General features: G+C 38.9%; 1 protein-coding gene across 1 annotated transcript; it reads left to right on the top strand.

Moving 5' to 3' along the window:
• Positions 1-593: 593 nt before the first annotated feature.
• Positions 594-1,484, top strand: LOC114652788 (paraneoplastic antigen Ma1 homolog). Its single transcript, XM_028803104.1, has one exon. It carries the CDS (start codon positions 594-596, stop codon positions 1,482-1,484), a length of 891 nt encoding a protein of 296 aa, XP_028658937.1.
• Positions 1,485-16,430: the final 14,946 nt, after the last annotated feature.

Here is a 16,430-nt window from a genome sequence, read left to right as displayed (position 1 = left end):
TGTTTGGCCACTACGCACCTGAGCTACGTTTGGGGCCCCCAATGGATTGAGTAATATTCATTGACTGTGGAAATATGTCCGGGTGAGCTCACCAATAGTGTCGGGACCAATATATATATCGGGTTATAAATAAGTTACTGCTTGTGTTTTATGTATAGTGTATATATTGTAAATGATCAATTTAAAAAAACTGTTTCACTTTCAATTTAGTAAAGAGAGTTTTGTTTATATATTTGAGTAACTGATTTGATTATTGATTATAAGGGTGAAGGTGGGTGATAGTGTACCTTCCCACCATAGAGGTGGCGACACCATTATAAAAGAGCTCAGGACCTTGCATACCGATAACGGAAGGGTGTTGCAAGGGGGTTACACATGGAGGCACCGCTGGGATATTTTATTTAAGATTTACGTTGGATACCTATGGGTTCAATTTAAGTTTTCTTTCTTTTTATTTAAAGTATATGTTCTGTGATATTATTGTGAAACTTGTATATTGTGTAATGTTCAAAATTTGAATTTTATGCTGGTCTGATTTTTGAGTGGATTAATACATTGCTAGGTGAGACACAGGATTGTTTGTGTGTGTAAGCATGGAGGATGCAGAAGGGAGTAATCTCTTGTTGGTTGACTTGCGCAACTGGTGCAGAGGAGAAGGTATAGACCCTGCTCATGCTGTAATGTTAACTGGTATAAGAGAAGACACTGAGATAGCACATATTGAGGAAGCCTTGCATGGTATTAAAGTTTTAGGACGTGTCCGAGTAAGGGGCAAAATGTACAGCCCTACACAGAGGAGTTTAAAGGTGCTTTGCGAATGCCGATCTGAGGTGGATCCAGCAGCACTTCCCCCAGAAGTCTTACCTAATGGTGGGGAGGGGGGTGTTTGGAAACTGGTGACTACCAATAGAGTGAGTGGTAGCCCAGAAAGTGTTGCTGGAAAATTTGAAAAACTACTTAAAGATGAAGGGATGACTATGGACGATGTACAAGCTCTGTACATGCGTGATAAGTCTGGTCAAAGTAACCCAGAGTCTATTATTCGGGCTGTTGGGGAGCTGATAGGAAAGACAGTCAGGCCCTCAAATGAAAATAATGCCTATAGGCGTTTAAGGGTTTTTTCTGGTGTGAGTCCTACACCTGCAGGTGAAGAAGGCTTAGATGTTTGGGCTGATCAAGCAAGGCTTATGGTGGAGGAATGTGACTGCTCCGATAGAGAAAAACGGAGGAGGTTGATTGAGAGTCTGAAAGGGCCAGCTTTAGAAGTCATTCAAGCCGTAAGAGTGGCTAATCCTGATGCTCGGCCTGCAGAATATATTGAGGCTGTAGAAAATATATTTGGGACAACTGAGTCAGGGGAAGACTTGTACATTGCATTTAGGATGCTACGTCAGCAACGAGGGGAACTATTGTCTGCGTTCCTTAGGAGGTTAGAGAAGTTGCTTGCTAAAGTAGTGCGGAAAGGAGGTCTTCGGCTGATCTAGCAGATAAAGCCCGGGTGGAACAGTTATTAAGAGGGGCTACTGAGTCTGAAATTATGCTGTTACATCTCAGGCTAAGGGAGAGAAAGCCAAACCCCCCATCTTTTTTGAAGCTGCTCACCGAAATTCGTGAGGAGGAGGAATGGGAAGAGCGTAGACAACAGTCCAGTTGGAGCACAAAACAACCCCGAGTTCGCTCAGCTCGTGTGCAGGAAGAGGTTAATCCTGGGTCATTTGACTTTAACAGTTTAAAAGCGGAAATTTCCGATTTGAAAGTACAGTTAGAGAAGACTCCTAGATTGGCACAGTCCCAAGTTGCAAGTGTCCCTGCTGAGGCAAAAAAGACAAAAAACATGAAGTTTGAGAAAGATGCTGAACTGCAGGCAATTCAGAAACAAGTGTTGGACCTGCAGAGGGAGCTAAAAGTGTTAACTGTACGACAATTTAGAGAGGGGAGCTGTTCCTAGTATGAGTGATTCACGGGAAGGGGCAGGAACTGTGACTGCCCGTTATCCGTCTAACTTACGACCGTATGGGGGAGCCAACTGATGTGCCTTTGACTGTGATACACCAGGGAATAGTCTTACAGATTGGAGGTGAACCAGAGGTTCAGGAGGTTGAGAAATACAAAGGTTCATCTCACTATGTAAATTCATGTGCTACTTGTTGTGCTAGGTTTGTTCCTTACCCCCTTAGTGGAATTGGGGAAAGGAGTCTGATGAGGACATCTAGACTTTAGATGGGGGAGGGTGTAACCTGGGTCAGGTTTCAAAAGGAATATATATAACTGCGAGTTTTGTGTAAATAAAGTTTATTGAAGTTGAGTATATATGTAGGTGTCCTCGGATTGGTTGGGGGGGAGACGCCATTGTAAGATAGTTAAACAAGAGATGTAAGATAGTTCGGAAGAGTCGCGGTACAAAGAGGAGAAGACGGGAGTGGTGAGAGAGAAAGAACAAAGAAAAGAGAGCTTCAGGCAAAACGCCGAAGCGAGAAGAAAGAGAGAGTTTCAGGCAAAACGCCGAGACCAGAAGAAAGAAAGTTTCAGGCAAAACGCCGAGACCAGAAGAAAGAGAGTTTTAGGCAACACGCCGAAACAAGACGGAGAAAGAACTAGAAAGAGAGTCGCTGTTGAGGCAGCACGCCGAAGCAAGACTGACAGAACGAAAGAGGAAGTTGTAGTTGAGGCAGCACGCCGAAGAAAGACGGACTGAAAGAGAAAAGAAAATCGCAGTTGAAGCAAAACGGCGATGCAAGACAGAGAGAAAGAAAGAAGGACTAAATGTAGCAAGCGGATAAAACAAAAAGAAGAGTTGTTGGATAAAGAGAAAGACGGCAGGCAGGACACAAGTGCAGAAATGGTGATCAGTGAGTAAAGAGAGTGGTTGAGAAAGAAGGAGAAGGAAGAATATAAAAAAAACAAGGTCGGTGTGTTTTGTTTGTTTATTTGTGTTAAAGTGGCTTGAGTAAATTCTCAAGTGAAGGGGCCAGTTTCTGTTTTGTTTGTTTGGCCACTACGCACCCGAGCTACGTTTGGGGCCCCCAACGGATTGAGTAATATTCATTGACTGTGGAAATATGTCCGGGTGAGCTCACCAATAGTGTCGGGACCAATATATATATCGGGTTATAAATAAGTTACTGCTTGTGTTTTATGTATAGTGTATATATTGTAAATGATCAATTTAAAAAAACTGTTTCACTTTCAATTTAGTAAAGAGAGTTTTGTTTATATTTTTGAGTAACTGATTTGATTATTGATTATAAGGGTGAAGGTGGGTGATAGTGTACCTTCCCACCATAGAGGTGGCGACACCATTATAAAAGAGCTCAGGACCTTGCATACCGATAACGGAAGGGTGTTGCAAGGGGGTTACAAATATAACAGAACCTAAACATATCAGGAATTAATTTCCTTTTTTCTAAAAGGAAAATACACAGTCCACACTCTAAAAGTCCGTAAAAACAAGAATTGGAGGATACAACCTTTAGTGGTGCAGAGTCCAGTTTGGGCACTGTGTTACCCCAACACTTAATTGTTCATGGATGCACTCTGTCCCCGGCAGAAGTTGTGTCAAATTGTTGACTCCCTGTCAGCGTCTCTTCGTTGTCCTTTTTTCTTCCACTCTGGGCTCCTTGTGTTGCTGGGACCTAGGCACGCCTCATTTCTCGTCTGTCAGCTTTACTGGGTCCTTTCATGCAGATTCCCTCTCTCGCTGAACCCACATCCGGCGTCTCTTTGTGGAGCAGTCTCTTCCTCCCTGGAAGTGTTGCCGCCCTTGTGCCTCACGTTGTGCCAGCCAGGTACCCTTGTCTGCCTGCGAGCCCCTATGCCCTGTCCGAGTGTCTTGGCAGCGTTTCCTGTGGACTCTCCCTCCTGCCTTCTGCTGGCCAGCAGTTTATATTTACTTCACCCCTCTGTTGTCAGTCCTGGACAAACAGTTTAATCAATGGCACATCTAAATTGCCTGGGTTTAACAATTAATAAAAACACAAGTTAACAAAATGTATGGTTACCAAACATTAATAAGTACAGATATGCTGATTAGGCACCAATATTCCCAAGCCAGGTAAATACAGACATTCTACCAAGGCCAGACTTCAAAGCAGTGACTCCCTGGCAAGACAGCAAATACCACTAATAAGTACAGATAGCCTTTTAACTTCTCACCCCCCAGTCCCAACAGTGGGTGCCTAATGGAGCCACCCAGTGCACAAAAAAAAATGTAAAAGTGTCCCCCTCTGACATCACAATAGTGATGAGCAGAGAGGTATGTGTGTGTCTTATTTGTAAAGAAAATGTGGCTGCAGTTGTTTATTGATATACAGTATTCCATCCCAAGTTATATATATATATAGTACTGTTTTTGTTCCTCAGTAAAACCAAGTTTGATCGCCTTGGTTTAAAGGGATACTTTATTAAGATTCAACCTTAAACATTAAAGAATATTTAACTCAATTGAGGTTGATAGACTGTCTTCTCCTGCTTCATTACAATGTCTGTGTTCTTCCTGAGTCATTCCCAAAGATTTATTTAACTATAAATAAAATTCAGTTCTATTCACTTTACTGCAATGTTTGAATTGATTCAGCACCGTTTCAACATTTCTAAGTTTAGAATAAGCTGGGTACAGGCTGATTTTGCATTTATTCTCTTGCAAAAGTTATTATATATTAACATGAAATAGCACTAGGTTGTTTTTAATAAGGTCCTTTTAATAAGGACCCATTTGCAAAGCATTTGTCCACCACTAAATCACCTGAGAGGCTGAACTTTTTTATGTTTGTTCAGCAGATAGTAGTAAATAGAAAGCATCCACATGTTGCAAATTAAAACATTTCACTTCCAGTATTTTTGAAAAACAGCGATAATTACATCAAGGATTTTTTAGAAAGAGTTAGGTAATCTCAGTCCAAAAGCAAACACACACATTAAAAATCTGTTTTCTTAATAATAATAATAATAATTTAATTGAATAATTTTCAAATCAAACGTTTTAAAGTCTGAAGAATCATGTTTATTACTCAACTTCACTTCTGATACACATTCTTTAGAGAATTAGGGTTAATACTAATAGAGTCATGTTATTTTCTTACCTGTTTAATACAGTTTAATCTAGACCAGGGTAAATAAGTGTTGGGGTTGATAATGCTGGAGCCTATCCTAGCGAGCATAGGGTGCAAGGCAGGAACAAACCCTGGACAGGCTGCCAGTTCATAGCAGGGCAAACACACACACACCTACATCCCAAACACACACTGGGGTTCATCTAACCTGCATGTCTTTGGACAGTGGGAGAAACCCGGAGTACCCAAAGGAGAACACGTAAACTCTACACAAGGAGGACTCGGGATGCGAACCCTAGTCTCCTTACTGCAAGGCAGCAGTGCTACCACTGTGCCGTCATGCCGTCTACTAATTAAAGTATAATTTAAAAAAAAAATCTCTGACTTCCAAACCAGCATAAGTTAGTCAAAATATTTTCATAAATGCATCCATCAATAAATAAAAAGTATATAAATAAGAGAAGGTCACTGGTAATTAAATAATCATGGGCAAAATAATGTTTGATCTCTGCAAATAAATAGCTATTTTTTGTAATCTACTGCTTCCTTAGATATAACTGAATAATTATTGCATGCATATTAATAAACTTTCGCATTACCATTATTAAAAGCAAGAACAAAAATTAAAAAGAACATCTATAGTCACAAATATTGTAAAAAATCAAATAAATAAATCCTAGAGAAAAATTCTTCCCAAGAATATGAAAGTGTCCAAGTGATAGTCTTTTTGAACAAAAAGCTGGAGCTACGTAAAATAAAGAGTAACTTTATAAATTCATTCATTTATAAAATAATTTTGGTAATGAGTCACAATAGACTTTTCTAATAATAAATTAAACTGCAGCAGAATGATCACTAAAGATTATCTTCAAATAGAGCCAAGTATCCAAGGAATAGAAGAAAAAAAATGATTTTTTTCAACACTTGGCTGTGATTCTTTATAGTGTAGGTCAAGTAGTAAAGACTAATGTGTGACATACTGAATGGAGTAAAATATGAATCAATATCTTTTATGAAGTCATTTGTGAAAATCCCAGTTTCTTATTTCTTCTGTAGTATAGATTACTGTAAGATTAAGCAATTTGCTAAGGGTCACTCAATGAAGAACCCACTAAAGTACTTGCTTGATTAGTTTGTTAAGTGTTATTTCAGAGTTTTCAAATAGATGGATGAATGATAAGCGCCATTCCAGTGGAACTGAATGTGATACACATATAAAACAGTCCATGATAGCACAACATAAATATGCTAAACGCTCATGGACTACTTACTGAGTTATGTGAAATTTTATACGCTATATTTCAAGCTGATCTCCTTTCTGATTCCTGTAGATTTTTCACTGAAGCTGTTTGAACCGTAATCGATTTTTACTGCAGGCCATGTGTTTCTCTAACTCTGTCACAGCTGAAATTTTTTTACTCCTCAGGCCACTTTTGAAAACCATGTTTATTTTAATGGAAAACACATGAAAATAATCAACAGACACCACTAAAATAAAGTGTCATACTGCTGTTCTCAATTGTATTTTCTTTTGTAATGTCATACATAGACCCAGTATGCATTATACACTGAAATGCATTGCAAAGATTCAATACAATTCTACTTTCTTAATATACATAATTTAATTAAAACTAGAAATATTAAAGTTGTACAGTAAGTTAACATTAGGAAAGTATTATCTAAATGAAACAAGTAACAATTACCTTCACAAATTACAGGCTCATGCTTTTATTTCCTCTTAATGTTCAAATCACAGGCTTTCCAACATTAAGTATGGTTCTGTTTTTTTGCAATAGCTGAAGATATGAACATATAGGAAATAACTGTCAGCAGCATGGTAGCCCAGTGGTTAGCAGCTTTCAGTTTAAATGAGTTTAGTTCCCAGCTTGGTTGTTGTTTGTGCCTTCCCTATGTCACTACATGTTTTCTTCTTCCAAAATCATTGATCAGTGTTTCTAAGCCAGACACCAGTGTTTATTACTGCCCACTTTCTGCCTTCCTTTTACTACTGTAGGATACCATTAAGCACATAAACAGGGAAATGACAGAGTGCATACATTGTGTGGTACATTTAAGTATTTATTTGTAAACTGTGTTCTGGCATTTTTCAGTTAAGGAAGTCTTAAGTTTTTGAAGTAGAGTAGTTATACTCACTAATCATGGCTTCATATGTGGTGACATGTTGGATAGATAGATAGATAGATAGATAGATAGATAGATAGATAGATAGATAGATAGATAGATAGATAGATAGATAGATAGATAGATAGATACTTTATTAATCCCAAGGGGAAATTCACATACTCCAGGAGCAGCATACTGATAAAGAACAATATTAAATTAAAGAGTGATAACAATGCAGGTATAACAAATAAAATAACTTTGAATAATGTTAACGTTTACCCTCCAGGGTGGAATTGAAGAGTTGCACAGTGTGAGGGAGGAACGATTTCCACAGTCTGTCAGTTGAGCAGGACATTGACAGCAGTCTGTCGCTGAAGCTGCTCCTCTGTCTGGAGATGACACTGTTCAGTGGAAGCAGTGGATTCTCCATGATTGACAGGAGCCTACTTAGCGCCCGTCACTCTGCCATGGATGTCAAACTGTCCAGCTCCATGCCTACAATAGAGCCTGCCTTCCTCACCAGTTTGTCCAGGCATGAGGCGTCATTAGAACATTGTGATATGTGGCCGGCCGTTCATCCCGGCCAGTACCCCCAGGCCGCCAGGTGGAGCCCTCCCTGCAGCATGGCGGTGCCCCGAATGCCAGCAGGGAATTCTGGACAATGCAGTTTTTATCCCCAACCCTGCTGGATGCCGTGGGGGCCGCTAGGGGATGCTGCAGGGAGGAACAAGGATTATTTGCCCTACGCCCCGGAAGTACATTCAAGTCACATGGACAGGAGGAATGATGTGCTTCTGGGGTGAAGAAGAAAGGATTTTTATCTTACTTGGAAGTGTTCCTAGTCACGTGGACAGAGAGGGCGAAACACTTCCGGGTCAAGGACTATAAAAAGGACTGTGAGAGACCAGAGCGTTGAGCTGAGCTGGGTGGAAGGGTGGCAACGCGTCTGGGAGTGGAGGATTGTTTATTGATTAGTGATTAATGATTGTATTGGTTTATTATATGAGTATTGTGGAGTGTAGGTGCATTGTGCACATTAATATTGTCCAAATAAATAATTATTGGACTTTTACCTGGTGTCTGAAGAGTGGTCAGAGGGTTCAAGGGGTCGACAGTGCCTCTATTTGTCACAACATACAAGTAAAACTTTTACCGTACTTTGTACATGTGACAATTTCTATGTACCTTGCACATACTGTATGACACAAATTATTCTATAAACTTACTATAATGGAGATGAATGGATGTACAAATGTATTATTAAAATAATAACAAATATTACTAATTCTAATATAACTATTAGAAGTTGCAGGCAACCATGAAGGGTTTACAGTTACCATGGTAATGCCCTTTAAGCATAAATACTACTAATTGCCTGACCACTTTCTGCCATGTGTGGTTCACTTACAGTACCTTGTCATCATATGGTGGTTTGTGAGCTCTAATAACCCTCAGAGCTAAGTTGGTTGGAGGTGTAAGCTCCCAGCAGGATCTAACAAGCCAAACAGGTTAGAATGGGGTACTGCACTCTGGTCCTTCGGGATGAAGGGGGTTTGCAGTGAGCATACAATTCACTCAAGTAAAACTTAAGCTGTTATGGAAACCAAAATGCCATCCAAAACTAACTTTGCCAGGTTTCGAAAAAGGAATATCATGACGCTCTGTGAAAGCCGAAAGGAAGCTGTAGAGCTGAATAGCCCCTTAATGTATATCCTTAATTAGCCAGAATATTATCTCATGAAAAGTCTACCTAATAGGAACATGGAACATGTGGACACTGCGGGAAACAGGCAGATGCAGTGAGAGAAATTAAACACTTTAAGTTAAAAGCTTTAGGCATGTGTGAGACAAGGTGGAACACCTTTGGTGATTTGGTGAATCCAAGTTAGACACAGAAGAGATAGTGCTATATAAGGGAAAAGAGGATGAGAACCTTCCACATGAAGCAGGGGCTGCACTACTGTTATCCATGGAAACAAGTAAGAGGCTAAGGGAATAGGAGCCAATTTCACATCACCCTATAGAATAAGGTTCGAGTACAGATTCCAGAGAGCTACAATTGTTATGTATTATGCCCCTGATGTTACAGCAGACAAACAGAAGCAACAGTTCTATAATCAACTATAGGAAATACTAGATAAAAATACTAAAAAATGTATTATTATAGGAGATGATGAATGCCATGTTAGAATAGGAAAAGAAGGAACTGGAGATGGTAATGGGAACACTTGGTCTCGGCCCAATGAATGAAAATGGAAAACTTCTGACTTTCGTGCCACGAATGACAATGTTACAGGAGGAAACTTTATTCCTCAAAAAAAATGTTACAAAATAACTAGGGAATGACTTGATCATAGGCAGAAAATCAAATTGATCATGTACTAGTCTGATGACGTTGGAGAAGTATGTTGTAAGAAGTGAGGTCTAAAAGAGTGTCTGACATTGGGTTAGATCACCATTTGGTAATTGCTAAATTGAAAATGAAATTGCTAACAGCAAAGAAGAGGAAGCCCAATGTTAGGACCAGATTTAAAGTTGAGAGATTGAAGTATCAAGAGACTCATGAAGCTTTCAACTAACCTGAACAACTGCTTCCAAGCCTTACCATTAGAAAAGGAAAGTTATCCTAGAGACCAACAAGGCAATACTGAGCAGGAAACAAACAAATAGGAAACAATCGATCAGAGGCAGTGTCTGGCAGAAAGTGAAGGAGAGTAGGGAAATGTAAAGAGCTGGGTAACCTATCTCGATTGCGACAACAAAAAAGCAAACCTCTAACAAATATATGGAAACAGCGACACATAAAGTAGACTTGAGGATTCTCTATGATAATATCAGGCAATAGTGTGGGAAACAAGGCTCCACCAATAGACCAGTGAAAAACAAGCAAGGTCAAAAAAACTACCTCAATTAAAGAACAAATCAAGCAACTTTTAAATAGACAGTCACCAGAGAACCCACCAGAACTGAACTCAGAAGACTCATTAGATATTAATCCTGGAGAATAAAACTTGTAAAACTTGGACTTGTGTTTATCGTTGATTTTTTGTACTTAGTGTTTTGTTCTATGTTAGTTATTAGGGCATAACCCCCAAATCCAAAAAAGATGGGACGCTGTATAAAATGTAAATAAAAAAAGAATGCAATGATTTGCAAATTTCATAAACCCATATTTTTATTCACAATAGAATATGGAAAATATCAAATATTTAAACTGAGAAAATGTTCCATTTTAAAAAAAGAATAAGGTCATTTTAAATTTGATGGCAGCAACACGTCTCAAACAAGTTGGGACAGGGCCATGTTTACCACTGTGTAGCATCCCTTCTTCTTTTAACAACAGTCCTTAACGTCTGGGAACAGAGGAGACCAGTTGGTGGATTTTTGGGAGAGGAATGATGTCCCGTTCTTGTCTGATGTAGGATTCTAGCTGCTAAACAGTCTTGGGTCTTCTTTATCATACTTTTTGTTTTGTGATGCTCCAAATGTTTTCAGTTGGTGAAAGGTGTGGACTGCAGGCACGCTAATTAAGCACCTGGACTCTTCTACTACGAAGCCAGGCTGTTGTATTAGATACAATAGATACATTGTCTTGCTGAAATATGCAAGGCCTTCCCTGAAAATTACGTCATCTGGATGGAGCCTGTGTTGCTTTAAAACCTGTATATACCTTTCATCATTGATGGTGCTTTTCCAGATGTGCAAGCTACCAATTCCATAGGCACTAATGCACCCCCATACCATTAGAGATGTAGGCTTTTGAACTGAGTGCTAATAACAAGCCAATGGTCCCTCTCCTGTTTAGTCCGGATGATGCGGCATTCATGTTTTGCAAAAAGAATTTCAAATCTCAAGTTTTCCACTTTGCCTCAGCAAATTTTGAGCTTTGGCCCAGAAAAGACAGTGGCATTTCTGGATCATGTTCACATATGGCTTCTTCTTTTTAGGATAGATCTTTAACCTGCATTTGTGGATGGCAGGGCAAGACTGTGTTCACAAATAATGATTTCTATAAGTTTTCCTGAGCCCAACAAGTGATTTCTATGAGAGAATCATGCCTGCTTTTAATGCAGTGCCACTTGAGGGCCTGAAGATGACAGGAATCCAATATTGATTTTCAGCCTTATTCCTTGTGCACAGGCATTTCTCCAGATTCTTGGAATCTTTTGATGATATTATGTAATGCAGACGATGAGATATTCCAAGTCTTCGCAATTTTACGTTGAGGAACATTATTCTGAAATTGTTTCACAATTTTTAGGTGCAGTTTTTTTACAGATTGGTGAACCTCTGCCTATCTTTAATTCTGAGACACTCCGCCTTTCTAAGATGTTCTTTTTATAACTAAACATGTTACTCACTTGTTACCAGTTAACCTACTTAGTGTTCCTCATGCTGTTTCTTTTAAGTACCATTTAATTTTCCAGCCTTTTGTTGTCCCATCACAACTTGTTTGACATGTGTTGCTGCTATCAAATTCAAAATGTAATATTTTTCATGAAATAGTGATTCACTTTCAGCCTTTGATATGTTTCTATATTCTATTGTGAATAAAATATTGGTTAATGATATTTTTAAAGCATTGCATTCTGTTTTTATTTACGTTTTACATAGTATCCCAACATTTTTGGAATTAGGGTTATAATTGGGGAGGATTTTTGTGTATGTGTTTATTAATTGTTTTTTGCCCTCTTTATTTGTTTAATAAATTCCTTATTGTTCACCCATTTTGAGATACTTCTTATGTGTCTCTGTGTGTGAGTTTGTGCACACCATAATAAAATAAATAAATCACCAATTTAGGATGGTGTGAATCTGAGTGTCATGCAACTGCTACAAGTCAAGGTATTAAGGGAGGTTATTAAATTTAGTGACACAAAACATATTGTATATAAACATTTACATTCCATATTTTCTGTCAAATTAGTTTTACTCTTCTTTTCTGATTTAACACTACAGTTGGACCATCCTGTAACCAATCCCCCGCAAGTACCAAAATCTGCACAAGCTTAAGTCCCTTATATTAAATGGCATAGTATCTGCACATAATCTACTGTGAAAAAAGCACAAATATATGCAAAAAAAGGTTTGGGGTTAAACCCTGTATATTAACAACAGATTTTCTCCTAATAAGGATCGGATGAGAGAGTAGTCTATTAAGTCTGAGTCCAGATTGTGACTGCCTGTGGGAGACAAGTGGTTGGCTTTATAGGCAGGGGGCAGGAAGAGGATGGTCCAGCAGGATTAGATGGAAGTGAAGTCAGTTGGAGTCAACTGGGACCCGGTTGGTGTTTAGGCATTTTTTTCCTTCCTGTGATCTGCAGAGGTGGAAGAAGAAATTTTAGTGCCCTTTGTCACCCTCTGAGGTAGCTCTTTACCCTTAGTTGAGCTACTTGACTGCATCCCATGCGCACGTGTGTGACACTTCATTGATTGTTTAGTCTTCTTTGTTTGAGTGTATTTATACTTCAGCATTCAGCATAGTGCTCAGCACGTGGCAAGTTCAAGATCTTCTTGGAACTTTCTGGAGTTTTTTTTCTAACTATTTTCAAATCACACGTATAACTTGCAGCCTGCCATCTTAGTTTAAAGCCATGCTGCTTAGGGTGAATCCTATTCACTGGATCCAAACTTGCAGAGTAGTTAGTTCTGATTTTTGATGTTTTATTTGAGGTCTACGCTCCATTTTTGATCTTTATGTGTGGCATGTGTGGCCTCCTTCTGCATGACCAAAAATAATTTCTTCAAATTGCATGTTTATTTGTATGATGTTTATTATTGCTAAGATTTGCATTGGGTGTGACGAGGATGAACAGGATTAGAAATGAGTACATTAGAAGGTCGGCTCAGGTTGGACAGTTGGGAGACAAAGTCAGAGAGGTGAGATTGCGTTGGTTTGGACTTGTGCAGAGGAGAAATGCTGGGTATATTGGGAAAAGGATGTTAAAAATAGAGCTGCCAGGTAAGAGAAAAAGAGGAAGGCCTAAGAGAAGATTTATGGATGTGGGTGAGAGGACATGCAGGTGATGAGTGTGACACAGCAAGATGCAGAAGATAGGAAGATATGGAAAAAGATGATCCGCTATGGCAACCCCTTACAGGAGCAGCCAGAAGAAGAAGATTTGTATGATGTTTATTATTTATTAACTTTGCTTAGTGTATGTTTAAAATATCTGTTTCATTTAATATTTTTAACTTTCCCTATTTACTACTCTTCCTCATTCCAGTTTTGGACAATGATAAATATTTCTTGGCAGCAATTTAATAGTATAAAGGCTTGCGAGGCATTGTTTCCCTTCATGCCTAGGATGACAACTATAAATTCCCTGTGGTTTTTGTTCAAGCTGTTTAATTTACTATTTCTAGGAATGCTGTCTTGATACAGTAAGTAGCTCAATAGGTTTCCAGTTACTTCAAATGGTGTATCCATTGCTTACCTCAGTTTGCAACACACTATAGACTACTGGGATTACTTATAGCACATTCAACTTTTACTGTAGCAGTACTAATGCCACCTAGACTTATTTGTAGAGATAACCTTGATTTACATTTTATGGAGAATTGTTTTATTTTGGGTTAAGATTAGAAATTGGGGCATTTTTTCAATTATTTATTATTTCACTTATCACTGTTTGTATTTTTAATGTTGTTAGACATCACTTGCATGGTTTAGGGCTAAGACACATGTGTAATCCATGATTTAATGGTACAGTGCATTGCCATGAACAAAACACTCATTTGTTCATGAATGTGAATGTGTATACAGAAGTCATGGTGAATTTAGCTGTTCCTTAGCCATAGGGGTGTTTTATGAGTTTTTGGGCTAAAATATAATAAAATACACAAAAAATAGATTTAACCCTTGTGGTACCCGGGTAGGGGTGGTACCCAGCCGGGACGCCCAAGAAGACCGGAGGAGGGCTTGTGCCTCCTCCAGACCATGAGGGGGCGACTGCCCTGGTTCCTTTGGGGGCCACGGGTACGGAGCTGGGAAGCTCAACCCTGTAGGGGCCTGTAGTCACCGCCAGGGGGCACCCCAATACCTGGAGGACCCTGGACCTCAGCACTTCTGCCACACCTGGAAGTGCTGGGGGGAAGACGAGCAGGGACACCTGGAGTGCTTCCGGGGATGCAGCCAGCACTTCCACCACACTGGGGCGTATCGGTGGGAGATTGCCTTGAACACACCTGGAGCACATCCGGGTGCTTATAAAAAGGGGCCGCCTTCTTTCATACAATGACTTGAGTCAGGAGAGAAGAGAGGACGAGGTCTCTGGAGGAGAGAAGGAGGAGGCGGCCTGAAGAAAAGGCATTGTGTGTTGGCCAGAACTTTGGGGTATTGGGGTTTGTGAGCTGAATTGTAAAAATGGAAGACCACAATAAACGTGTGTGGGGTAATTTAAAAGTGTCAGCCTGTCTGTTTCCGGGTCATATTCCATACCCTCCAAAATGGAGTGTCAGGATTTCCAAACTTTATGTCCCCAACTCAAAATTTAAAAATAAGGCCACCTAAATTTAGTTCCAGGCTATTCTGAGTCCTAATCTTCAAAATGGGCCTTTCCCTGAAACCAAAAGATGCAAAAATGGGGAAGCCCTCACTCAAAACAATTCTTTACAATCCTGAAGAAATATTTCAAAGGAGGTCAGGAAACAGCAAAAAAACTCGAATTCAAAAATGATCAAATACAACTCTGTAAAAATTTGTGATGTTAATTACAAATAAACATATTTTCAAAAATGAAGCAAATGCAAAAAAAAATAATCAAAAAAGGGTTAGTCTAAGAGGCAACAATGAAAAAAAAAAACAGTCCATACTCCTAATACAAAAATCATAAAACTAAAGTAAAATATCAAGAAAGCCAGAGATATCCAATGGTTGCAAATGTCAATCTCAAGAATTTGAACCTTTATACAAGCAAAATAAGGTCCTCCAGCTGAAACAGCATGGTGACCCTGCCCCCTGAACCTCAATATAAAGGGGATAGGGCACATAACTGAATATACAAATACAAAAATAGACATAATCTGTTTATTATATACATGTTAAATAAGTAACAAATAAAACAATATTCAAAACATAACGTAAAAAGGAAAACCTATAACATAATATTCACAGTAACCTTACAGAAAATGAAACTATACCTAAGCCAAGTTTGAGACCCTAGCTAAAACATGACAGTTTGCACTTTAATGAATATATAACACAAAACTGTCATTTCAGAGTTTAGAGCACACATTCTGTAATCTAATTATCATTTTAATATTACTTGCATACAGTAGTATCTATATTCTAGATTTTTTTGTTTTTAACTCTTTTAAATATAATCTGTTACTTTTAATATAGCAGCTATATATGAATTCATATTACTAAACCATAAATCTAAGTTTTAAGTATTCATTTTTTCTTGTATGACATAAGTGTTGCTGATTTTACACTTTATAAATGTAGTTTTAAGATAAAGATACCTGTGAATATTTCCACAATTATTACACTTTAACTGTTTATTCATTATAACTATGATAAATAAAAAATACACCATAAATCATGAAGTACAGTATTACCTTACTAGCTGCAGTTTAAACTTTTATTTTTTAAACTTTCTCTCACTTGGCAATAAAGCTCTTTTGGCAGTACACTATTACTGTACTACACAGTTTACTTAATAAGACTTGGCTTGGTAACATTAAAACGATTCATTTACAGTAGTTGAGAATGACCTAGATAATTTAATTTTTTTTAGAAATTTGGTAAAGGAGTGACCTTGGAGGGGCATTATGAGCATGTGATAAGGGGTCTGTGACATAATTTTTTTAATAAATAATCAAGTCCAGGAGAGTGCAGTATCCGAGCGGGTGTGGGTGCACGCGCCACTCTAGGACTGAATTGCTGAGCTTGGATGATCGTGTATTCACGTGAAAATGCAAGCAGGTCAGTCCGGTGCCTCATTCATACTTCGGAGTAGGTGGAGGATAGCACCTGCATCCAACTGGGCAGTATAAAAGGAGCCTGCACAGTTAAAAGGGAGAACATATCCAAAAGCAAGGAGGAGAACAAAAAAGATCGGAGGTTAAGAAAGAATACAGAGGGAGGTGGTCAGAGCCTGTGTCATGAAGAAAGATGGCAGGTGGTCAGAATTATGCCCCAGTTAAGGGGGCAGTAGGCCTGCATTCGAGTGTGGGGGCTGGAAGAGGGGCACTCCTTAGAAACATGTAAAGGAGTAGGAGCAGCCCCGTTGTATCACGTCTCCCTCTTGATGC

The sequence above is a fragment of the Erpetoichthys calabaricus genome, chromosome 5 (assembly GCF_900747795.2).
Source record: "Erpetoichthys calabaricus chromosome 5, fErpCal1.3, whole genome shotgun sequence".
Classification (NCBI taxonomy): domain Eukaryota; kingdom Metazoa; phylum Chordata; class Cladistia; order Polypteriformes; family Polypteridae; genus Erpetoichthys; species Erpetoichthys calabaricus.
The sequence above is the reverse complement of the archived record's forward strand: the minus strand, read 5'-3'. Positions and strand labels throughout refer to the sequence as shown.

What these genes read in the sequence shown, in the direction of transcription:
- LOC114652788 (XM_028803104.1), top strand. Translation starts at nt 594, where the DNA reads ATGGAGGATGCAGAAGGGAGTAATCTCTTGTTGGTTGACTTGCGCAAC.